At 56.8% G+C, this 18,158-nt stretch overlaps 2 protein-coding genes across 2 annotated transcripts; both read right to left on the bottom strand.

Annotated features, from left to right (window-relative positions):
- Nucleotides 1-3,895: 3,895 nt before the first annotated feature.
- LOC131816575 (keratin, type I cytoskeletal 16) lies at nt 3,896-6,375 on the bottom strand. Its single transcript, XM_059149441.1, has 6 exons — nt 5,830-6,375; nt 5,298-5,380; nt 5,017-5,173; nt 4,768-4,929; nt 4,548-4,673; nt 3,896-4,242 (listed from the first exon to the last, which is right to left on the bottom strand). The coding sequence occupies exons 1-6, from the start codon at nt 6,373-6,375 to the stop codon at nt 4,018-4,020; spliced, it is 1,299 nt and encodes a 432-aa protein (XP_059005424.1). The 3' UTR covers nt 3,896-4,017.
- Nucleotides 6,376-12,424: 6,049 nt separating this feature from the next.
- LOC131816568 (keratin, type I cytoskeletal 17) lies at nt 12,425-17,722 on the bottom strand. The gene is made up of 8 exons (XM_059149433.1): nt 17,041-17,722; nt 15,914-15,996; nt 15,359-15,515; nt 14,582-14,743; nt 13,836-13,961; nt 13,523-13,743; nt 13,401-13,426; nt 12,425-12,637 (listed from the first exon to the last, which is right to left on the bottom strand). The coding sequence occupies exons 1-8, from the start codon at nt 17,686-17,688 to the stop codon at nt 12,543-12,545; spliced, it is 1,518 nt and encodes a 505-aa protein (XP_059005416.1). The 5' UTR covers nt 17,689-17,722; the 3' UTR covers nt 12,425-12,542.
- Between the last annotated feature and the right edge of the window lie 436 nt (nt 17,723-18,158).

Genomic DNA, 18,158 nt, shown 5'->3' with positions numbered 1-18,158 from the left:
AAGCCGCTGCCTTCGGCTCAGGTCGTGATCTCAGGGTCCTGGGATGGAGTCCCGCATCAGGCTCTCTGCTCAGCACGGAGCCTGCTTCCTCCTCTCTCTCTCTCTCTGCCTGCCTCTCTGACTACTTGTGATCTATGTCTGTCAAATAAATAAATAAAATCTTAAAAAAAAATAGAGAAGGGATTACAGTAACAATATTTTGGGATCTAGAAAACAAACAAAAAAGTGTATTGGTACTTTCCCAGGAGAAGCCAAGAAGCAAGCAGATTCACACAACAGGACCCTGGGAAGCCTCTGGAATAAGAGGCACCAGGCACCTCTGAAGGTGGAGGGCAGGTGGGCTAGAAACAGGAGGATAAATGGGTCAAAATTCTGTATAAAAATTAAGGATACCTCCATAGCTCCTTTCTACCCCAACCCCACCTGATGCCAGCCACTCCTCCTTTACCCCAGGAGAAACTGGAGGTGTACTCTGGAGTATTTACCCAGAGGGACTAAACCCTGAGGGACCAAGCACAGCTAGTGGGGGGGTAATAAACTGATTTAAGTCAGATTAACTGAGACTGAGACCCTCTCAGTCTCCTTCCTCCACATAGCTTCCTGAAAGCTGGTAGGCCAGGCAGAAAATGAGAGGCATCCTTCCTGAGGAAGACCCTACCCAAAAGAAAAGGCCTACATATACTGACATTTGAGGTTTCCCAATAAAACAACATAATCTCCACCAGATTGTTCTACAGTGAGACTCAGCAAGGGAAAAGCCCTTTACCATGTACACACATACTCACTCACATACCAATCAGCTTTTTAGGGACTTACTCTTAAATATTAACCAAAAATCAAGAAACACAGACTTTAAGGGAAGCTTCTGGCATAAATGACAGAGATAAGACAAATCAGGAAAAAGGCAGCTGAGAGGAAAGTGAAATGATGATGGAAATGAAAGAATTATTAAAGCCTTGATCAATAGCTCAACAAGGTAAAAGGAAATATTCTGTCTTAAAACAACAACACGAGACTATTTTTAAAAAGCATCCAGAGTTACTAAAATGTATCCAGCTTTTTTAAAACTAAGTAATAAGATTGGATGGCAAAGTTTAGGGAAAGCTCAGAAAGTTGAAAAAAAAGAGAAGTTAGATGAAAAACAGAAGGAAATACATAGCAAAAAGAAGAGTTCCAGAAACAGAAAAATGGAGGGGAGGAAATTGTGAAATAAATAGAAAATTTCCTGTAAATTTTCTGAAGAACATGAATTTCTACACTGAAAGATGCTGTCAAGTGCCCAATCCAACAGATCCAACACAGCCACAGGGAGGCAGAACATGTGATAGCTCAGGCAGCTAGAGAGCAAGAGAAGAGCCTAAAAGCTATGGAGGAAGGCTCAGGAATCAGATAGCATCAAATATCTAGAATCAAAACAGCATTAGACTTCTCAGTAGCAACACTGGAAGCCAGGAAATAGTGACACAATATCTTTAAAGTGCTGAGGGGAAAATTCTTTGCAACCTAGAATTCCATACCCAGCCAAACTATCCATCAAGAATGGGAGTTAGACTAATGATGTTTTCAGACATGAAAAGTTTACACATCCTCTCTCAGGAAATTGCCAGAGGATGTGTTTCACGAAAATGAAGAGCGAAGAAAAGAAGAAGGGAGACATGGGATCCAGAAAGAGAGAAGCAACACAGAAAGAAGGGATGTCCAAAAGGACAATGAAGGAAGATTTCAGGATGACAGGAGGCACAGAGAGCACCCAGAACTTGCTGGAGCAGGACAGTGGGCTCCAAGAGAAATACCTTCAAGAAGATAAAACTGATAGAATATTCAGTGTTTAAACATTTTAGAAGATCTATACTTCTGGCAGTGAACTAGGGAATACATTTAGGTTAGGTACACAGAAAACCTCAGCAAGTTAAAAGATACTTATTCCAAAGAAATGTAAAACAGTATAAAATATTTTTGACTATAAAGAATAGCTAAATAGTCATGGTAATGTAAAATTAAACATTTCTCTAGTGAAAATATGGATATATTATTGAGAGAGTAGGAAGGAGGGAAGGGCAATGTTGTATAAGAGAGCTGAATCCCCCTCCTTCACAGCAGGTGAAAGCTAAAAGTCAAGAAGTTAAAAAGCTAAAATTGAGGGGCCCCAGGTGGCTCAGTTGGTTGAGCATCTAACTCTTGGTTTCAGTTCAGGTCACGATCCTAGGATCATGGGATCCGTCCTCACATCAGGCTCCAGGCTCATTGTGGAGTCTGTTTGAGATTTTCTATCTCCCTCCCCCATTGACTCTCCTCCTGCCCAGCCCCCACTCTCTCTCTCAAAATAAATAAAATCATTTTTAAAAACTAAGACTGAAAAAAAAAAAAAAAACCAAGAAATGGTTGCATAAGCCTGGAATTTAGAAATAAGGCCAATGCCTAAAGTAATAGCTAGGAGTTGAAAGTGGAAGGTGGGAACAGAGGCACATGACACAGCCTGAGGATGGTTCTTTTCCATAAAAAGACTTATTATGTGACACATACATAACTTTGATTTTGCTAATTAAATTTTTTAAATATAGAAGGCACCCATAGCAAGTGAGAGGCGTGGGGCAGGATGGTTGACTACTGTGCGCAGATCAGGGAATGATGGGAAAGCACCACAGTGGGTTGAGACAAAGCATCAAGAGGTAAAATGAACATCATGGGTGGTTAAACAGAGGAGTCCCGATCAACATCCTTGCTCTTGATCTTGACCATATTCTTGCTAGAAGGGCCATCAAGCAGAAATGGGAATGAGACAGATGGACAGTGAGGAGCCTGCTTAGGGGGCCGTACCTAGTTCTTGGGAGAGAGGAAGTGGGTCTGAATGTGCGGATGGTCATATGAGGATGAAGAGGAGGGCATGAGTGACAGATGTTTCCTAGGGGGCTTGTTGGCCTCAGGCCCCTGTCTGAGGGGAATGAGAAAGAAGGGGCTAATGCGGGTGATGAAGAGGAACAGGTTGGGAGAAGAAACTTCCGTTCTAACCATGGACCCCATCCCAAAGAAGAAGGCTCTGTTTCCCACCATCCAACACAGAACTTGTTGGACAAGTGTGAGGAGCTAAAGGGTAGAGTTAAGAGCTCAAGCTTTGGAGTCTTTGGGATAAAATACCGAAAAAGAGTGAGTGGCATTTAAAAAAAAAAGCACAGCCTTCTTAACCAGACCCACCCAGTGTGAACAACAGTCACCTCTTACTATCTGCATGACTTTATGCAAGTTACTCAACCTCACTGAATGGCAGGGTTGTCTCCATTCCAAAACGGTCGTGACCACACCCACCACCAGGGTGGCTGTCTGCGCCCGGGAGCTCCTTCCTGTCCTGTGTCCCTACCTCCCATGCCCTTGCTAGCAGAGGGCTTTTCTAGGAAGACCCTACCAGTGCTTCTGAGTTTCCTGGACCCCTCTGGCTGTGAGGTCCCAGAAGATCCCTGGGAGACACCTTCAATCCCCCTCCCATTAGGACCTCCCAATCCCCCTCCCAAGAACAAAGACCACACAGGTTTGCATCAACCAGAAAGTCAGCTTTATTAGCCCACCACCAGCGGAGGGGAAGGGGAGACAGCAGGGCATCGCGCTGGGAGAACAGGGCCCTGGCCCAGGCCGTCAGGAGGCGGGGGCCGGCGGGGGGCAGGAGGCTCTGGAGGAGGCAGCTCAGTGCTTGGAGCCCTGGCCCTGGTTGAAGCTGGATGAGCCCTGCTCCTTGAGGATGGGCCTGGTCTGGTGGCCAGAGGAGGAGGAAGACGAGGAGGAGAAGACTGTGGGAGAGAGAGGAGGGGGTGAGAAGGGCATTGGGAGCTAAGTGGCCCCACACAGGGACAGCTGGGGTCTCTGAGGGGCCCAGGACCCTCAGGAGCCTTACCATTGTGGGAAGAATAGGAATGGCTGGACCCTTGCTGGGAGGAGAGGCTGTGAGGGAGACAAGGCAGAGCAGTTAGATGTGCTGGGAGCCGCTACAGGGCTAAAGGGTCTGGGGGACAGAAGTAGTGGGGGCACTCACTGGGCATCCTCGCCCTCCAGCAGGCGGCGGTAGGTGGCGATCTCCTGCTCCAGCCGTGTCTTCACGTCCAGCAGGACCTGGTACTCTTGGCTCTGCTGCTCCATCTCACAGCGGAGCTGGGCCAGCTGCTCCTCCACGCTGCCGATCAGTCCCTGGATCTGGGACAGCTGCATGCAGTAGCGGCCTTTGGTCTCCTCCAGGCTGCCCTCCAGGGATGCTTTCTGTGAGTGGGAGAAAGAGAGTCAACAGAGGTGGTCACTATTGTTCCCCCAGGCCTCTGGGCATGTCTCCTGAGAGGGACGTGGATTGGGACTCCAATCTACTGGGCTACTGATGGGCCAGACAATGTGGAGAAAAGTTACTCCATTGTTCTGGGGCTTAATTTCCATGTCTATCTAATGGATAGAATGATCCCTCCAGTCCCACTCCTGGGTTGAGAGAGGCAGAACTGTACCGTGGCAGTGTTAAGGGGCTGGTGGCCCTTACTGGGGACTTGGGGATGGGGGCTGGGCGGGGTCCTTCGTACCATGCTGAGCTGGGACTGCAGTTCAATCTCCAGGCCCTGGAGCACCCTCCGGAGCTCAGTCACCTCACTGCGGCCACTCTGCACCAGCTCACTGTTAGAGGCCACTTCTTTGTTCAGTTCCTCGGTCTGCAACAGCAAAGGAGAGCAGGTGGGAGGCACTCCAGAGATGCTCCCTGCTCGGGGCTGGGCAGTCCTGCAGGACAGAGGACCTGAGCCCTACCTTGCTCAGGAACCAGGCCTCCGCGTCTCTGCGGTTCTTCTCTGCCATCTGCTCGTACTGGTCACGCATCTCGTTCAGGATGCGGCTCAGGTCCACACTGGGGGCAGCGTCCATCTCCACGCTGACGTCCCCGCCAGTCTGACCCCGCAGGGCAAGCATCTCCTAGGAAGGGGAGGCGGGAGGTGGTTAGCTCAGCTTTCCTGGCTCCTGAGCCAGCCCCAGGTTGGCCACGCCAGCAGCCACCCTCACCTCCTCGTGGTTCTTCTTCAGGTAGGCCAGCTCCTCCTTCAGGCCCTCGATCTGCATCTCCAGGTCGGTCCTGGCCAAGGTCAGCTCGTCCAGCACTCGGCGCAGGCCGTTGATATCGGCTTCCACGCTCTGGCGCAGGGTCAGCTCGTGCTCGTACCTGGCAGGACAGAGGTCAGGGCATCAGGCTCCATCCAGGAGGCTTCTGAGGCTCAAGGCCAGCGGCCCCAGCGCTTGCCTCCTGCCCTCTGCCCCACACTCAGCCCGCCACAGTGGTTGCTCACTTGGTCCTGAAGTCGTCCGCCGCCAGCCTGGCATTGTCGATCTGCAGAATGGGCTGAGCATTCTCGATGGTGGCAGCGATGATCTGCAGACAGAGAGGAGGGACAGACCTGTCAGCCAAGACTGCTGCTCGGGGCGGGAGGAAGAGCAGAGAGGGGAAGAAGATATCTCCCCACTCTCGAGGGTCGCCTGGCTGGCAGGTGAGGCCCTCAGGCCAACCTGGGTATCTTTTCCACCCAGCTCAGGGTGTGTGGAGGGATGTCCCCCGGTCCCTTCACTGCCCCCCACATCCTCCGTCCCAGGATGAGAGAAGCTGAGGGTGCAGAGGCGATAAGAGAGTCAGAGCTCCAGACCCAGCTCAGGCACCTCGATGCTGCCACCAATTCTGAGTGGCCTGTGGCCTCTCCCCCGAGGTGGGCTCAGACTCCCTGTTTGTAAAGTAAAGATGCTAGAAAGTGGCTTCTTAAGGGCCGCTGCAGTCATGACCTCTCTCAACGCTCCCACCTCCCAGCGCCGCCAACCTGCCCTGCGCACCTTGTTCCGCAGGTCCTCAATGGTCTTAAAGTAGGGGCTGTAGTCCTTGGCCTCACTGGGCCGCTGCCTCTGGTACCAGTCCCGGATCTTCACCTCCAGCTCCGTGTTGGCCTCCTCCAGGGCCCGCACCTTGTCCAGGTAGGAGGCCAGGCGGTCGTTGAGGTTCTGCATGGTCACCTTCTCGTTGCCGGAGAGGAGGCCGCCATCGCCACCACCAAAGCCACCACCAAAGCCAGCACCGAAGCCAGCACCGAGGCCACCACCAAAGCCAGCACCCAGGCCACCACCATAACCTCCACCAAAGCCGCTACCCAGGCCCCCACCAAAGCTGCTGCTGCTGCTGAAGCCGCCACCGTAGCCACCCCCCAGGCCGCAGGCCCCCCCGGAGGAGTAGCGGGAGGAGGAGACCGACAGGCCCCCGTAGGCGCTGGGGGCCCGGCAGGACCCTCCGGCCAGGACTGAGGACATGCGGCTGGAGCCACCGCCGATGCCACAGGAGCCCTTCATGGAGCTGGAGGAGGTGAACTGACGGCTGCAGGTGGTCATGGTGCCGAGGAGGGAGGTGAGTGAGGGAGCGAGCTAGTCGGCAGCGAGGAGAGAGAGGTGCTCAGGAAGGCAGGGAGGATGCTGGAGCTGCTCAAACCCCAGGAACTTTTATACACACCGGGGCAGGCGGGGCCTCCCAGCTGCTGACTTGCGGGCTCCCCTCCGGATTTCATCACTCCAGGTCCCGTCCGACTCCCCACTCCGGATCAGGATTATTCAGCCCGGGGTCGACTCACTCCACTGGGTGCCGCTTGAGTTCCCACCCAGCTCTGGGGGTGTGGGGCCGAGAGAAAAACACACAAACGCGAGTCGGTTGTGACTCAGGCTGGGCGGTGGGAACCCGGCTGTCGTTCCTGGAGCCTCAGGGCCCAGCGGGGCCTTGGCACAGACAGCCTTGAGACAGCCGCGTCCCCAGGCTGTGAGTCAGCCCAGAACGGACTCCCTGCCCTACAGGACAGCCTTGATGACAAAAGGCCCCAGCAATCAATGCCGGCCCAGGGTGTCTTGGGATGTGTTGTGGGGGTCCTACTAGCCCAGCACTGGACCGGAATGCTGGGGTGCTACTCTCACTCTGCTTTGCTCACTGTGTGACCTGACACCCCTTGCCTCCCCTCTCTGGGTCTCTGTTTCTCCTCAGGGAAGGGACAAAGCCTAGGCCAGGTGATCACAGAGACTTCTCTCATTGTAAAAATTCTCTGACTCTCTTTCCCTTATTGGATCCAATCTCAGTTTCAGTGGCTGCCTTTAAGCCCCCAAGATCCTCAGAAGTGTTGGGTACCATGGAACAAGCACGTGCCATTGAGTCAGACAGGCAGCCGCTCCCCATGCTGCCCCTTTCAAGCTATCCGGCACAGGCAGTCCGTCTTGTAGCCCCTCTGGGCCTCAGTTTTCTCATCTGTAGAAGGGGAAGACACGCCGCCGAGGAACGTGCACACAGGACCCCACAGGCCACTCCCTGATGGTGGCCCTGCCCCTCAGCTTCCCCATCCTTCCTTTGCAGCCCGCTGCCCCCTTCCCTGCCTCCTCACACCCACCCCTGCACCCTGGCACCTCCCTTCATCTATACCCCAATACTCCCATCTTTTGAGCAGCCCACCCCCACTGTATGCCCTACTTAGTCATGGATGCCCACCGCAAACTGTGGTGGGCTGGAGTCCCCATCCTGCCAGTAGTGCCCTATGTGACTCCAAACCCCAATGGGGGGCCCTGAGTCTCCACACTGGATCCGGGGATCCATTCCCAACAGTTTTGTTTCGAGGATTCACAGATTCCGGGTTGGTCATTGAGTGGAGGAGAGGGGTGTCATATGGAGCCCTATGTGTGTACCGCACGGTTCCGGGAAGGGCAATATTCCCACCTCAGGTTTATAGACGAGGCAGCTGGGAGGTTAAGTGGGCTTCCCAAGATGCCAGTCAAGGGGGAGCTGAGGTTTGGACCCCCACCTGTCTGCTTGCCCAGTCAAGCCCTTCCCGCCATCCTGAACCACCCTCTCTCTCTATGCATCGCCAACATGCATGATTGTCTTGAATTAACCCTGTGACGTGGGGAGGACAGAGGAAGAACCAGAGGGAGGGAGTGGTTCGCCCAAAGTCGCTCGGCTTTAAGCTGCGGACCCAGGACTAGAACCCAAGGCTCAGGGCATCTCCACTTGCCCATGATGCCTTGCAGGCTGGGACCAGGTGTGTCCATTCTCATTCACCTCCCCACAGCACCTGGAGTAAGCTCTGCCCATGGTGGGCATGACCTTGGCCTGAGGGCTGGAGACAGGATTGGGGGCATCTAAACCCCAAACCAAAAGCCACCTCAGGGCGCTCTAGGGGTAACCCACAGAACAGCCACTGTCGCTACTCTGACGTGTCTCTGTGGGCTTGCCTTAGCCTGGGTAGGGCTGGCAGATACTACAGGAACCAGCAGACAGGAAATGCTTCTTGTCAGTCACTCGGCTTGTAGGAACAGGGCCCAGAGATCTGAGCAGAGCAGGTGCCTAACACACACCTCCAGGGCCAGTCTTAGGAGACAGAACCCAATGCTCCCCTCTCCCAACCCCAAAAATGGGCAAAATGGGTCCTAGAAGCTTGGACAAAACCCCTGGTGTCAAGATGGGCCTGGAGTTCGGGTCCAAGCACAGACATATCACCCTTAGAAATAAAAAGGACCTCTGAGGCCACTGAAGACTACAGAGCCCCAAGCAGAGAGAGTGAAAAATTATTCCAGGTTAAATAGCACAGAAATGGGAGCAGAAAATCAAACCCAGTTCCTGAGGTTCACAAGTACTCTCCGCGGGGTCTCTGGAAGCTCCTGCTTCTCTGCCCCAGAACACTCTCCACCTCCCTCCCTTCTGATTAGAGCCCTGCCCCTTCCACTGTTCCTGGAGTCCAGGTGGCAGTGCCCGCAGGCCCGGAGCTGATGGCTGGGGATCCACGTGGGCTGAGAAGCTACTCAAAGTAGCCAGCCAAACCATCAAACCACTCAGACAACACCGCAGACCAAGCTCCCACTGTGTGCCCAGCACCCGGGGTGTGGGGGTGGGGAAGATGGAGCAGAGCCCATTTATTCCATGCCAACGAGGCAAACCTACTCAAGGTTGCTGAGATCCAGGATTGCTAGGACTGTGGGCACAGGGACTCCCAGCAAACTGGCATCCCTCCTAAGAGTGGGTTCCTTCCCCCTTCCCAGGCCTCTTTTCCTCTCTCCTTCACCCACCCCATTTCAGGTCTGAGGTCATCTCATACCTGAGTTGGCTGGGAAATATTATTGGCACGCCTCAACTCGCAGTGATTCCCCAACCTGACTGATCATCGGGATCCCCATTCAGATTCCCAAACTGCTCTGACCCACTGTCTCAGCATTGCCCAGGACAAGCCTGATCGTGGGGACGTTTTACAAGCTCCTGGGGAATTCTGCTGACCAGCCAGGCTGGGAAGCAGGATGCAGCCTAGGGGGAGGAAGGTAAGGGGGGATGGGGAGGCCCCCAAAGAGACTGAGGGGAGAGAGGGGGCTGCTGCAGGGCCCCAACCCATGGGGCTTCAGGGCAGGGTGAAGAAAGAGATCCCCGATGAGCCAGGACAGAGCAGCAAGCAGGAGCCAGATCTGGGCTGGACACTCAGTTATAAAGAACAAGGCGGAGAAGCCACTTATGGACAACCCCACACAGTACTGGCCATGATGGGGTACATGGGGGCTGCCAGGAGGGAGCAGGAGTGCCCAATCCAGGCTCTGGCCCCACGATGGGCCCCAGGATCTGGGTGAATCTGTAAGTGTCCGATGGCAGGTGGTCCTTTCAACTCTCCCCACATTGCACGCCGCTCTTCCGAGGGTGGGGGCTATAATAGCCTATCGTGATGGTCTGCACAACCAAAGAGCCCTCAAGGGAACGCTCAGGGGAACCAGCTCGAGCTCTGTTACAGCCTTGGCTCTGGGCCCTGGCTCCAGTCCCTCGGCTCTCCTCCACCTCCCACCCCACCCCCTGCATAAGAACAGCAGGAGGATCACCAGCCCCAGCTTTGTGCCCTGCCCACCACCTCTAAACCGGGGTCCTCCAGGGTCCCTCCAGGCCAGGGCACGTGTCTCCTCCTTCCTCCCAGGCCCAGTGCAGAAGCACAGAGGGATGCTGTGTCCTGGACAGAGTGTTACTGCCACACGGCCTCCTTGCAGAAAGCAGAGCCAGCTCACACGGTCAGGGTGTGGGAGTGGCAGAGGCAGAGTCACAGTGTCTGGCTCCGGCAGGCCCTGGGCCTGGAAATCAGGTCTGTATGTCCATCACATGAGAGTGGGTAAGGCCACGCCAAGGGCGGTCACAGACCGGTTCACTGATGGGGGAGAAAGATTTCATGCAAGATGATGGGTAGATGTGGAGGGACTGTGGAACCCCACAGCTGGGTCCTCCAATCCAGCCACAGGCACGCATCCCCAGCAGCCCAGGTTAACTTGGGGCCCCTGGACAAAAAATTCCAGCCACCAAAATTCCCCACACCATCCCCAAGGGGACCATGGGTCTCAGCCCTCAGTCACTCCATCCTGTGGCCCTGCCTGCCCAGATGTGGGATGAGCACTCCTGGAAAGAGGGGGGCTTCCCCTCTCTGGGCCCTGGACCCTCCCCCGGGGACCCACATTCTCTTGAACCACACGCCCACTCACTTTGTGGGCAGGGGCTTCTGACCCAGCAGAAGGGTGCTGTCCAGGGCTATCTTTGGCCACCCCCACACTGTGACCCCTCCCCACTCACCTCCCCACTCAGTAGGGTGGGCCCCCAGATTCTGCAGGGAGAAAGACCCCTGCCTAAAAGCCTGGACCAAGGCAGGGGGTGGGGCTCTCCTCTCCTCTTCCCAGCACAACCTGGACAATGGCTGAGTCATGGCTCCTTGGAGACTCAGTGTCCCTATCCACACAATGGGGCGCCTCTTCCCAGATCCTACCCACTTCCCGGGACTGTTGTTCAGATAAATGAGATCACCCTCCAAATGAGCCATCCTCAACCCAGAGCTGGTTCTTCTGGTTGTGGCTGGAAGTGCGGCGGGGCCGGGTGGGAAGCACGCCTCCCCCTGCCCTTCATCCTTCACAGGCAGGCAGCTGGGAGACACCAGCCTCTGATGGAGCGGAGTCTGAGCTCCCAGCCTGCTCTGAGTCTTGTGGCCGCCCCTGCAGACCCGGGCTCTGGACTCCAGCCAGTCGTCCCCACCGTGGAGGGGAACTCAACTGTCCTCATCGTCCCCAGATCGGGGCTGGCAGGACCAACAGCTGGGGCTCATCTCTCTCCTCAGTCACCACAGCCTCTGAGGTACAGGAGCAGGCCGGGACCTGTCTGAAGTCCCACACCCACCTGCTCACCTCATAGACCCTGCTCTTATACCACTGGCCCCAGCCCGGCACCGCAGGCTCCCCCTCCCAGGCTTCAGGGGCTCGAGCTGATCCTGCCCAGCCCCCACCTTCCATCTACAGGCACCAGGAGGCCTCTGGTCTGATTCTACAACAGAAGACAGCCCCAGGCCTGTCAGCAAATTGGGGTGGGGGTGTCCTTCCTCTCATTAACCCTTTCCACTCACCCTCACTTCCCAAAGAAAACCAGGAAGGCTCGCCCTGCCCAGGGGTTTCTAAATTTACTCAAAGAAAGATTTCCAGGTATTGGGTCTCCTCCCCTTTGGGCTCATGGCCCGCCCCCAGAGTGAAAGGGGCTGGGGCCCAGAGGGTCCTGGGAGGGACTAGGCAGGACTGCCCTTCCCACCTTCCTCAGAAGGCAGTTTCCCACCCTCCCCAAACTCCAGGCTACCAGGGAGGGTGGTGCCTCTCACCCACCCGCATCCTGGCACACACCCCTCCCTTGCCCCTATCCTGACCATTTGAGGAAACATCCCTGAGAGAGGCACACCCTTTCTCCCACACCCACCCAGGGCCCATAGCCTTCTCTAGAAGCAAGGTCTACAGTTCATATTCCTGAGGTGAGGCCATGAGAATACCCTGGGGGCCCACAGACCTCTTTGGGGGGTTTTCTGAGACTCACAGAAGAACTTGAGCCCTGACCACCCAGCCTGCCCCGCTGCCCACGCCTCTTCCAGGAGAATCCTGACTGCCCCTCCCCCACACACACTGCTGTCCTTGTCCACCTCTGTCCCCTCTTGGAGGGGGCGTGTCCCACAGGACTTCGGGAGAAATTGACTGGATACGTCACCCTTTAGGACTCTGGGTCCCACGACATCTCCTCAGTCATTTATGAAAGAGAAAATGAAGTTCAAGGAGGCAAAGCCACTCCCCAAGGTCATGGACCTTTTTACAGGGCAAGAAGAGGTCACCTGAGACCTTCGCAAGTACGTTGGCCCCACCCTGGGTCTAGCACAGCCGAGACTGCCCTCCCAAGGATCACTGACCCTTTGGAAATACAAACTGGCTCCCCAAGCTCTGCCCAGATCTACCTACTAGGATCCTAGATGACCCGTGAGCTCCAAGCCAACAACAGTTGGTGTCCACAGACTCCTCCCCCTACCCTCGTTTGCCTCAGTACACCCATTGTTCACGAGGGCCCACCTCAGTGGCCCCAATCAGAATACATTCCATATCTGAATTAACAAGCTTTATTGGTCAGGCAGAGGGGTATGGAAAGGGACGGAAGCCAGGAACCGAGGCTGCAGGGCCAGTAGGGAACTCTGGGGGGCTGGCCTTGGGGAACAGAGTTCTCAGCGGGTGGTCTGGTGGACCTGCTCGCGGGAGGAGATGACCTTGCCATCCTGGACCTCTTCCACAATGGTGCGCACCTGGCGAGTGGTCACGGCTGCAGGAGACAGACCGTCGGAGGTGGGTGGGGGCCCAGAGACCCTGGCTCAGCCCCCACCTCCCTGAATAGAGCCAGCTCTCTTCCCCACAGCCGCTTGCTCACCTCTCAATATGATATCCAGACACGTGTTCCTCCTGCTCTTGCCCTCTTCCATCCCATCCCTGTGCCCATGTATGAGTCCCGCCTCCCAGATGGCTGGTTTGATCCCGACCCACTGTGTCCTTCGCAAGACTCGGAACTGCCCAGTGGACTCTCTCTCCTGTCTCCTGTCTCCCCTATCCCCAGAATGGGATCTCCAAGACAAGAACCAGGTCCACACTATCCCCGTTGGACTAGCTACCCAGGGCCAGGATCTGATCTTCCCCATCAGACCAAGATCTGGAGGACAAGGACCATGTCCCTTTCTCCCATCAGACTAGAGAGCCCAGGACAGGATTGCTTTTGCTCATCTGTAGGGTCTCAAGAACAAAGACCATGAGATCATGTCCCTAATCGCCCTATCTATCCCCAGAGCTAGGACCATGTCCATGTCTCCCCATCGGACTAGGATCTCTAGGGTAAGGACCATCTCTCTGCCAAGCCCCCTCATCTGATCCCCCTGAGCATCAACCCTGAGCCCTAACCGGTCATTTCCCCCATCCCTGCTGAGGATCAGCCATCATTTCCTGGAGCTCCTGGGGACCAACTCCCCCTCCCCTGGCAATATGCAGATGGGTTGCCTGCCCTGTGTATGCCCACCCTCAGCTACCAAGATCCTTACGTTCTTTGGGCTTGTACTGAGTCAGGCTGGAAAAAAAAAAGACAGACAAGAGATTAGATTTGGGTCTGAGAGCTACACGCCCACCCCAGGCCCTCAGTCCTGGCCCCCAGCCCCCAACTCACTGGGCATCCTCGCCCTCCAGCAGGCGGCGGTAGGTGGCGATCTCCTGCTCCAGCCTTGTCTTCACGTCCAGCAGGATCTTGTATTCCTGGTTCTGCTGCTCCATCTCACAGCGCAGTTGGGCCAGCTGCTCCTCCACGCTGCCTATCAGCCCCTGGATCTGGGACAGCTGCACGCAGTAGCGGTTCTCCGTCTCAGCCAGGCTGCCTTCCAGGGATGCTTTCTGCAAGAAGGCGGGAGGATCAGGGGTCAGCGAGAGTGGTCAGTGCCCCCTCCAGGGTCTCAGGTGCACCCCGGGACTGGCAGCCCCCCTACCATGCTGAGCTGGGACTGCAGCTCGATCTCCAAGGCCTGCACCGTGCGCCGGAGCTCGGAGATCTCGCTCTTGCCACTCTGCACCAGCTCGCTGTTGGTGGCCACCTCGCGGTTCAGCTCCTCTGTCTGCAGACAGGACACAGGACAGTGCAGCATTAGCTTGGGATCCCTTCTAGTCAGACAACCCCCACGGCCTCCATACACTCAGCCCAGCACCCATTCTGTGCCCACACAGGCACCTGGGGCTCTCCTCACTCCCCATGACCCCCCTTGGACATGTCACCTTCCTGAACTTCCCCCGGCCTCTCAGGCCTCCTCCCAAACCTGACTGTGGGAGCAGTGCCTTTTCACCAGCATCCCACTTCCCAAAGCCCAGACCTTTGAAATGATTTGAAGATTTATCTTTAGTTCCTCCGAGTAGAAGGCACTAGAACGGGCAACTTGAGGACCAGCCAGGATATCAACCAGTCCCTTGGTGCCAGTCCCTGACCTCTTAGAGAGGTGGAAGCTCCTGGGGTCTTCACCCTCTGGCTTTATTCCTGGGGGGGGCTCTCCACTCCCCCCTCCACCGAGATCCCAGCTTTGGCCAAGCTCCTGGCCCGTTGATGCAATGGGTGACCCTGTGAGGTCCATGCGGCTCACTGAGGATAGGGCACCCCAAGATGCCAGGTACTAGGCATCAGTTGGAGACTCAATCCTTGACCCCCATCCCCTGAGAGAGGCCTCTGGCCTGCAGCGGCCCCCACCTTGCTGAAGAACCAGTCCTCGGCATCTTTGCGGTTCTTCTCTGCCATCTTCTCATACTGGTCGCGCATCTCAGACAGGATGCGGCTCAGGTCCACGCCGGGAGCAGCATCCATCTCCACATTGATCTCACCGCCCACCTGGCCTCGGAGGGCGTTCATCTCCTGCAGGGGCAGAGGTTGTGGGCATGGGCATTCGGGCCTGTGCTGATCTCTTACTTCCAACCCTGCCCAAACAAGCTCTCCAGACCCCTCCCCAAGGAGCCCTCCCTCGCTCTGCCTATCCTCCATTCTCCACCTTTCCTGTTGACTCTCGTTCATCTGCTCTGTATGGGCTCTGCTTCCACCATCAGACTGGGGGTTCCCTGTGGATAGGTTCTCTGTCTCCCCCATTAGACTGAGGGGCCTCCAAAGAAAAAATCCAATTCTTAGGTCGGTACCCCTAAAATATCCCCTCTAATTCCCAAACTTCCACATAGGGTCCAGGTTCAAAGGTCTGAGCTGGAACAAAGAGACCTCCTCAATCTCCCCTTGTCCTCATGAGGAGGGCCAGGATGGGCAGAAGAGGCCTCTGCAGACCCTGGGAGGGTCCCCAGGTGCTGGCAGACGGGTGGTACATGGAGGAGGCTACCCTCCATGGGGACCAGGTCACCCTGTAAGGTGACCAACCCTGGAACACCTACTCTGAGCTCTTCCCATGGTCTCGGCCTCGGCGCACCCCCCCAGAGCTCTGCTGCCCCCTCTGCAGCCTCTTTGACCTGCTGCCCCACCCCCCCTCACCTCCTCATGGTTCTTCTTCAGGTAGGCCAGCTCCTCCTTGAGGTTCTCGATCTGCATCTCCAAGTCAGCTCTGGACAGGGTCAGCTCGTCCAGCACCCGGCGCAGGCCATTGGTGTCAGCCTCCACACTCACACGCAGGGCCTGCTCGGTCTCAAACCTGCAAAAGGAACCAGAGAATTTGTCTTGATGCTTGGACATGCAGGTCCATGTCCCGGCCAGCACCCAGCCTCTGCCAGGGCTCTAAGAGCTTGGGAGGGTTGATGGGGGCGGAGAGGGGGTTGTGGAGTGGAAGCATACTGCAGCCCCAGGGCCCTGGGACCCCGCAGGGCAAAGTCCCACCCTCACGCAGCTTCCAGGGTCTCTCTCCTCTGCCCCCTGCCTCCCCTCCCCCTCCCCGCCTAAGCCCAGTGACCTTCAGAATCTGCTGCATTTGCCACATCCATGACTAAGAGGTGGACTCCCCCAACCCCCAGCTCCTAGCCTTCGCCACAGCAACTGTAGTCCTGGGATGGGAGGGGTGCCCCAGTTCCAACCAGCCCGCTGGCTAGGGCTCACTTGGTCCGGAAGTCATCAGCGGCCAGGCGGGCATTGTCAATCTGCAGGAGGATGTTGGCATTGTCCACAGAGGCCGTGAGGATCTGGGGAGATGGGAAAGCAGTAAGGTCATTGGGAGGGAGAAGCTCAGCCCAGCCCTAAGTTACAAGAAGGATCTTCCTGCCTCGAGGCCAGGATGTGGCTGCCTTCTCCAGGAAGACTCTCTTCCTGCCCAGCCTCTCACCTTTGCCGGCAGTCATTGTTGGCAGAGGCGGGGCCGGCAGGAGTCTGAGGAGCCGAAACTTGCCTCTTCTCCCTGCCCACCCTGACCTGCCTCCCCCAACAGGACCCACTAGAGCCGGCAGCCAGCTGGAAGTGCCTAGCTAGGAAGAGAAGAAAGACCCCTGGGGGCAGAAGTTGTCCCAGAATCCCAGACAGAAAAGAGGAGATGAACAACCCCCTCACTTTACAGCTGGGGAGATGGTACCCAAGAGGCTCCCCACGAAGGGATCCTACAGGACCCCTCACCAAAGAATAGTTCCACATCAGAAGTCATGACCCCTGCTAGGCCCTAACCCCAGACTCCAGCAGGCAGCTCTGCCCTTGGAGGTTTGCTGAGCCCCATTCTTGAGAGGGCAGTAAGAGGGATGGAGAAGCCACAAAAATCCCCAAATATGGTGCACAGACGCCTTCCTTAGGACCTGCCCTCTCTCTCCACTTCCTCCCAGCAGGTGCCGTCAGGAGCTCGCTAGACCCCTCACACAACCATCACCCAAAATCCCCTTCTTGCTTCAAGAAGAGAGGTATCCACTTATCTGGCAGCCCCATGGGCCCAGCCTCTATGTGCATCCACTCATCTTATCCTACAATTACGTGAGCTGATGGCAACAAGCCCCACGATGAGGAAACTGAGGCTCAGAGGAGCTCCATGAGACCTGCTTGTCCCTGGCTTAGGGAATGTGGGCCACACTGTGACTCCAAGGTGGGCTCCCAGAGGCCAAGCCAGTCAGAGCCACGCTGTCCTAGACCCCCTGAGACCCTGTGGCAGCTCCCCCACCGGCCTAACCCCAGGCCAATGGTCAAGGGAAGGAGACGGGAGAGAAGTCATACCCCTCCCACGGGCCCTGTCCCCCCGCAGCAGGCCCTACCTTGTTCTTCAGGTCCTCGATAGTCTGGTAGTAGTGGCTATAGTCACGGGCGGGCCCCGGGGCCTGCTTCTGGTACCAGTCCCGGATCTTCACCTCCAGCTCCGTGTTGGCCTCCTCCAGGGCCCGCACCTTGTCCAGGTAGGAGGCCAGGCGGTCGTTGAGGTTCTGCATGGTGGCCTTCTCCCCGCCCGCCAGCAGCCCGTCGACAGCCCCGAAGCCGCCGCCATAACTGCTCCCAGAGCCGAAGCTATAGCAGCTGGAGTAGCTGTTGGACCCCAGGGCGCTGCCCAGGCCCCCAGCGGACCCCAGCCGGCAGGAGCCGGCCCCCAGGCCGCCAGACAGCCTGCAGGAGGTGCGGGACGAGCCGCCCGCCAGGCCGGAGGAGCCCTTGATGGAGCTGGAGGAGGTGAACTGACGGATGGTGGTGGTCATGGTGGCAGCCGGCGGGCTTGGAGCAGGAGGGCTAGACAGGAGCGAGGCCCAAGGTGCGAGTTGCTGCTGGCGCTCGCCTGCCTCCTTTATAGGCCGCCAGGTGGGCGTAGCGATTACAACAGGCTCGCTCCTCTGTTTCCATTCCCCTGAGCTTTCATCACCGCTGGCCACACGCCAGCTCCCAGGTGGCTGTGGGCCCCCCTCCCCTCCCACCATCAGGCCTTTGCCTCACTTCTCTGAACCCTGGTCCTGGGTGTCTGCCTGCGCATGTGCGTGTCTCTGGTCTCAGGCCTGTCACCTGTGATTCAGGCAGGCCCTCCAGCTATGCTTTCCCATGACCTAATACGGAGAAGAGGAGCGGCAGGACGTCACCGTCACCAGGCCCTCCCAGGCAGCTGCCACCCCAGCCCGGCCCACCTGGCCCCAGTGTCTGGTGGGGAAACCGGTTGGGGAACCAGGCAGCCCCCAGCTCTGAGGCCGCTCTCCTCCACCACAGGCCACACCACACGCAGTCCTGCCCCTGGGCTGGTGGCCGGGGAGACAGCGAGGACAGAGACCCTGCCCTGCCTCGGAAACTGGACCTAAACCCGCTGGGCTCACAGCACAATACGGTGCCTCTCAGGTTACCGTCCCATTTTACGGATAAGGAAACCAGGGCTCTGAGAGGGATGGGGCCCCACTGCCTC

Source organism: Mustela lutreola, chromosome 15 (genome assembly GCF_030435805.1).
Source record: "Mustela lutreola isolate mMusLut2 chromosome 15, mMusLut2.pri, whole genome shotgun sequence".
Classification (NCBI taxonomy): Eukaryota; Metazoa; Chordata; class Mammalia; order Carnivora; family Mustelidae; genus Mustela; species Mustela lutreola.
Note: the sequence above shows the minus strand (reverse complement) of the source record. Positions and strands in the feature narration are given on the sequence as shown.

Coding starts and splice junctions, on each gene's coding strand:
- LOC131816575 (XM_059149441.1), bottom strand. CDS start 6,375: ATGACCACCTGCAGCCGTCAGTTCACCTCCTCCAGCTCCATGAAGGGC. Junction 4,930..5,016: donor TGAAGAAGAACCACGAGGAG/GTGAGGGTGGCT, acceptor TCCCCTTCCTAG/GAGATGCTTGCCCTGCGGGG. Junction 4,243..4,547: donor TGCAGTCCCAGCTCAGCATG/GTACGAAGGACC, acceptor TCCCACTCACAG/AAAGCATCCCTGGAGGGCAG.
- LOC131816568 (XM_059149433.1), bottom strand. CDS start 17,688: ATGGTGGGAGGGGAGGGGGGCCCACAGCCACCTGGGAGCTGGCGTGTG. Junction 13,962..14,581: donor AGGACTGGTTCTTCAGCAAG/GTGGGGGCCGCT, acceptor TCCTGTCTGCAG/ACAGAGGAGCTGAACCGCGA. Junction 12,638..13,400: donor TCAGTACAAGCCCAAAGAAC/GTAAGGATCTTG, acceptor TGTCTCCTGCAG/CCGTGACCACTCGCCAGGTG.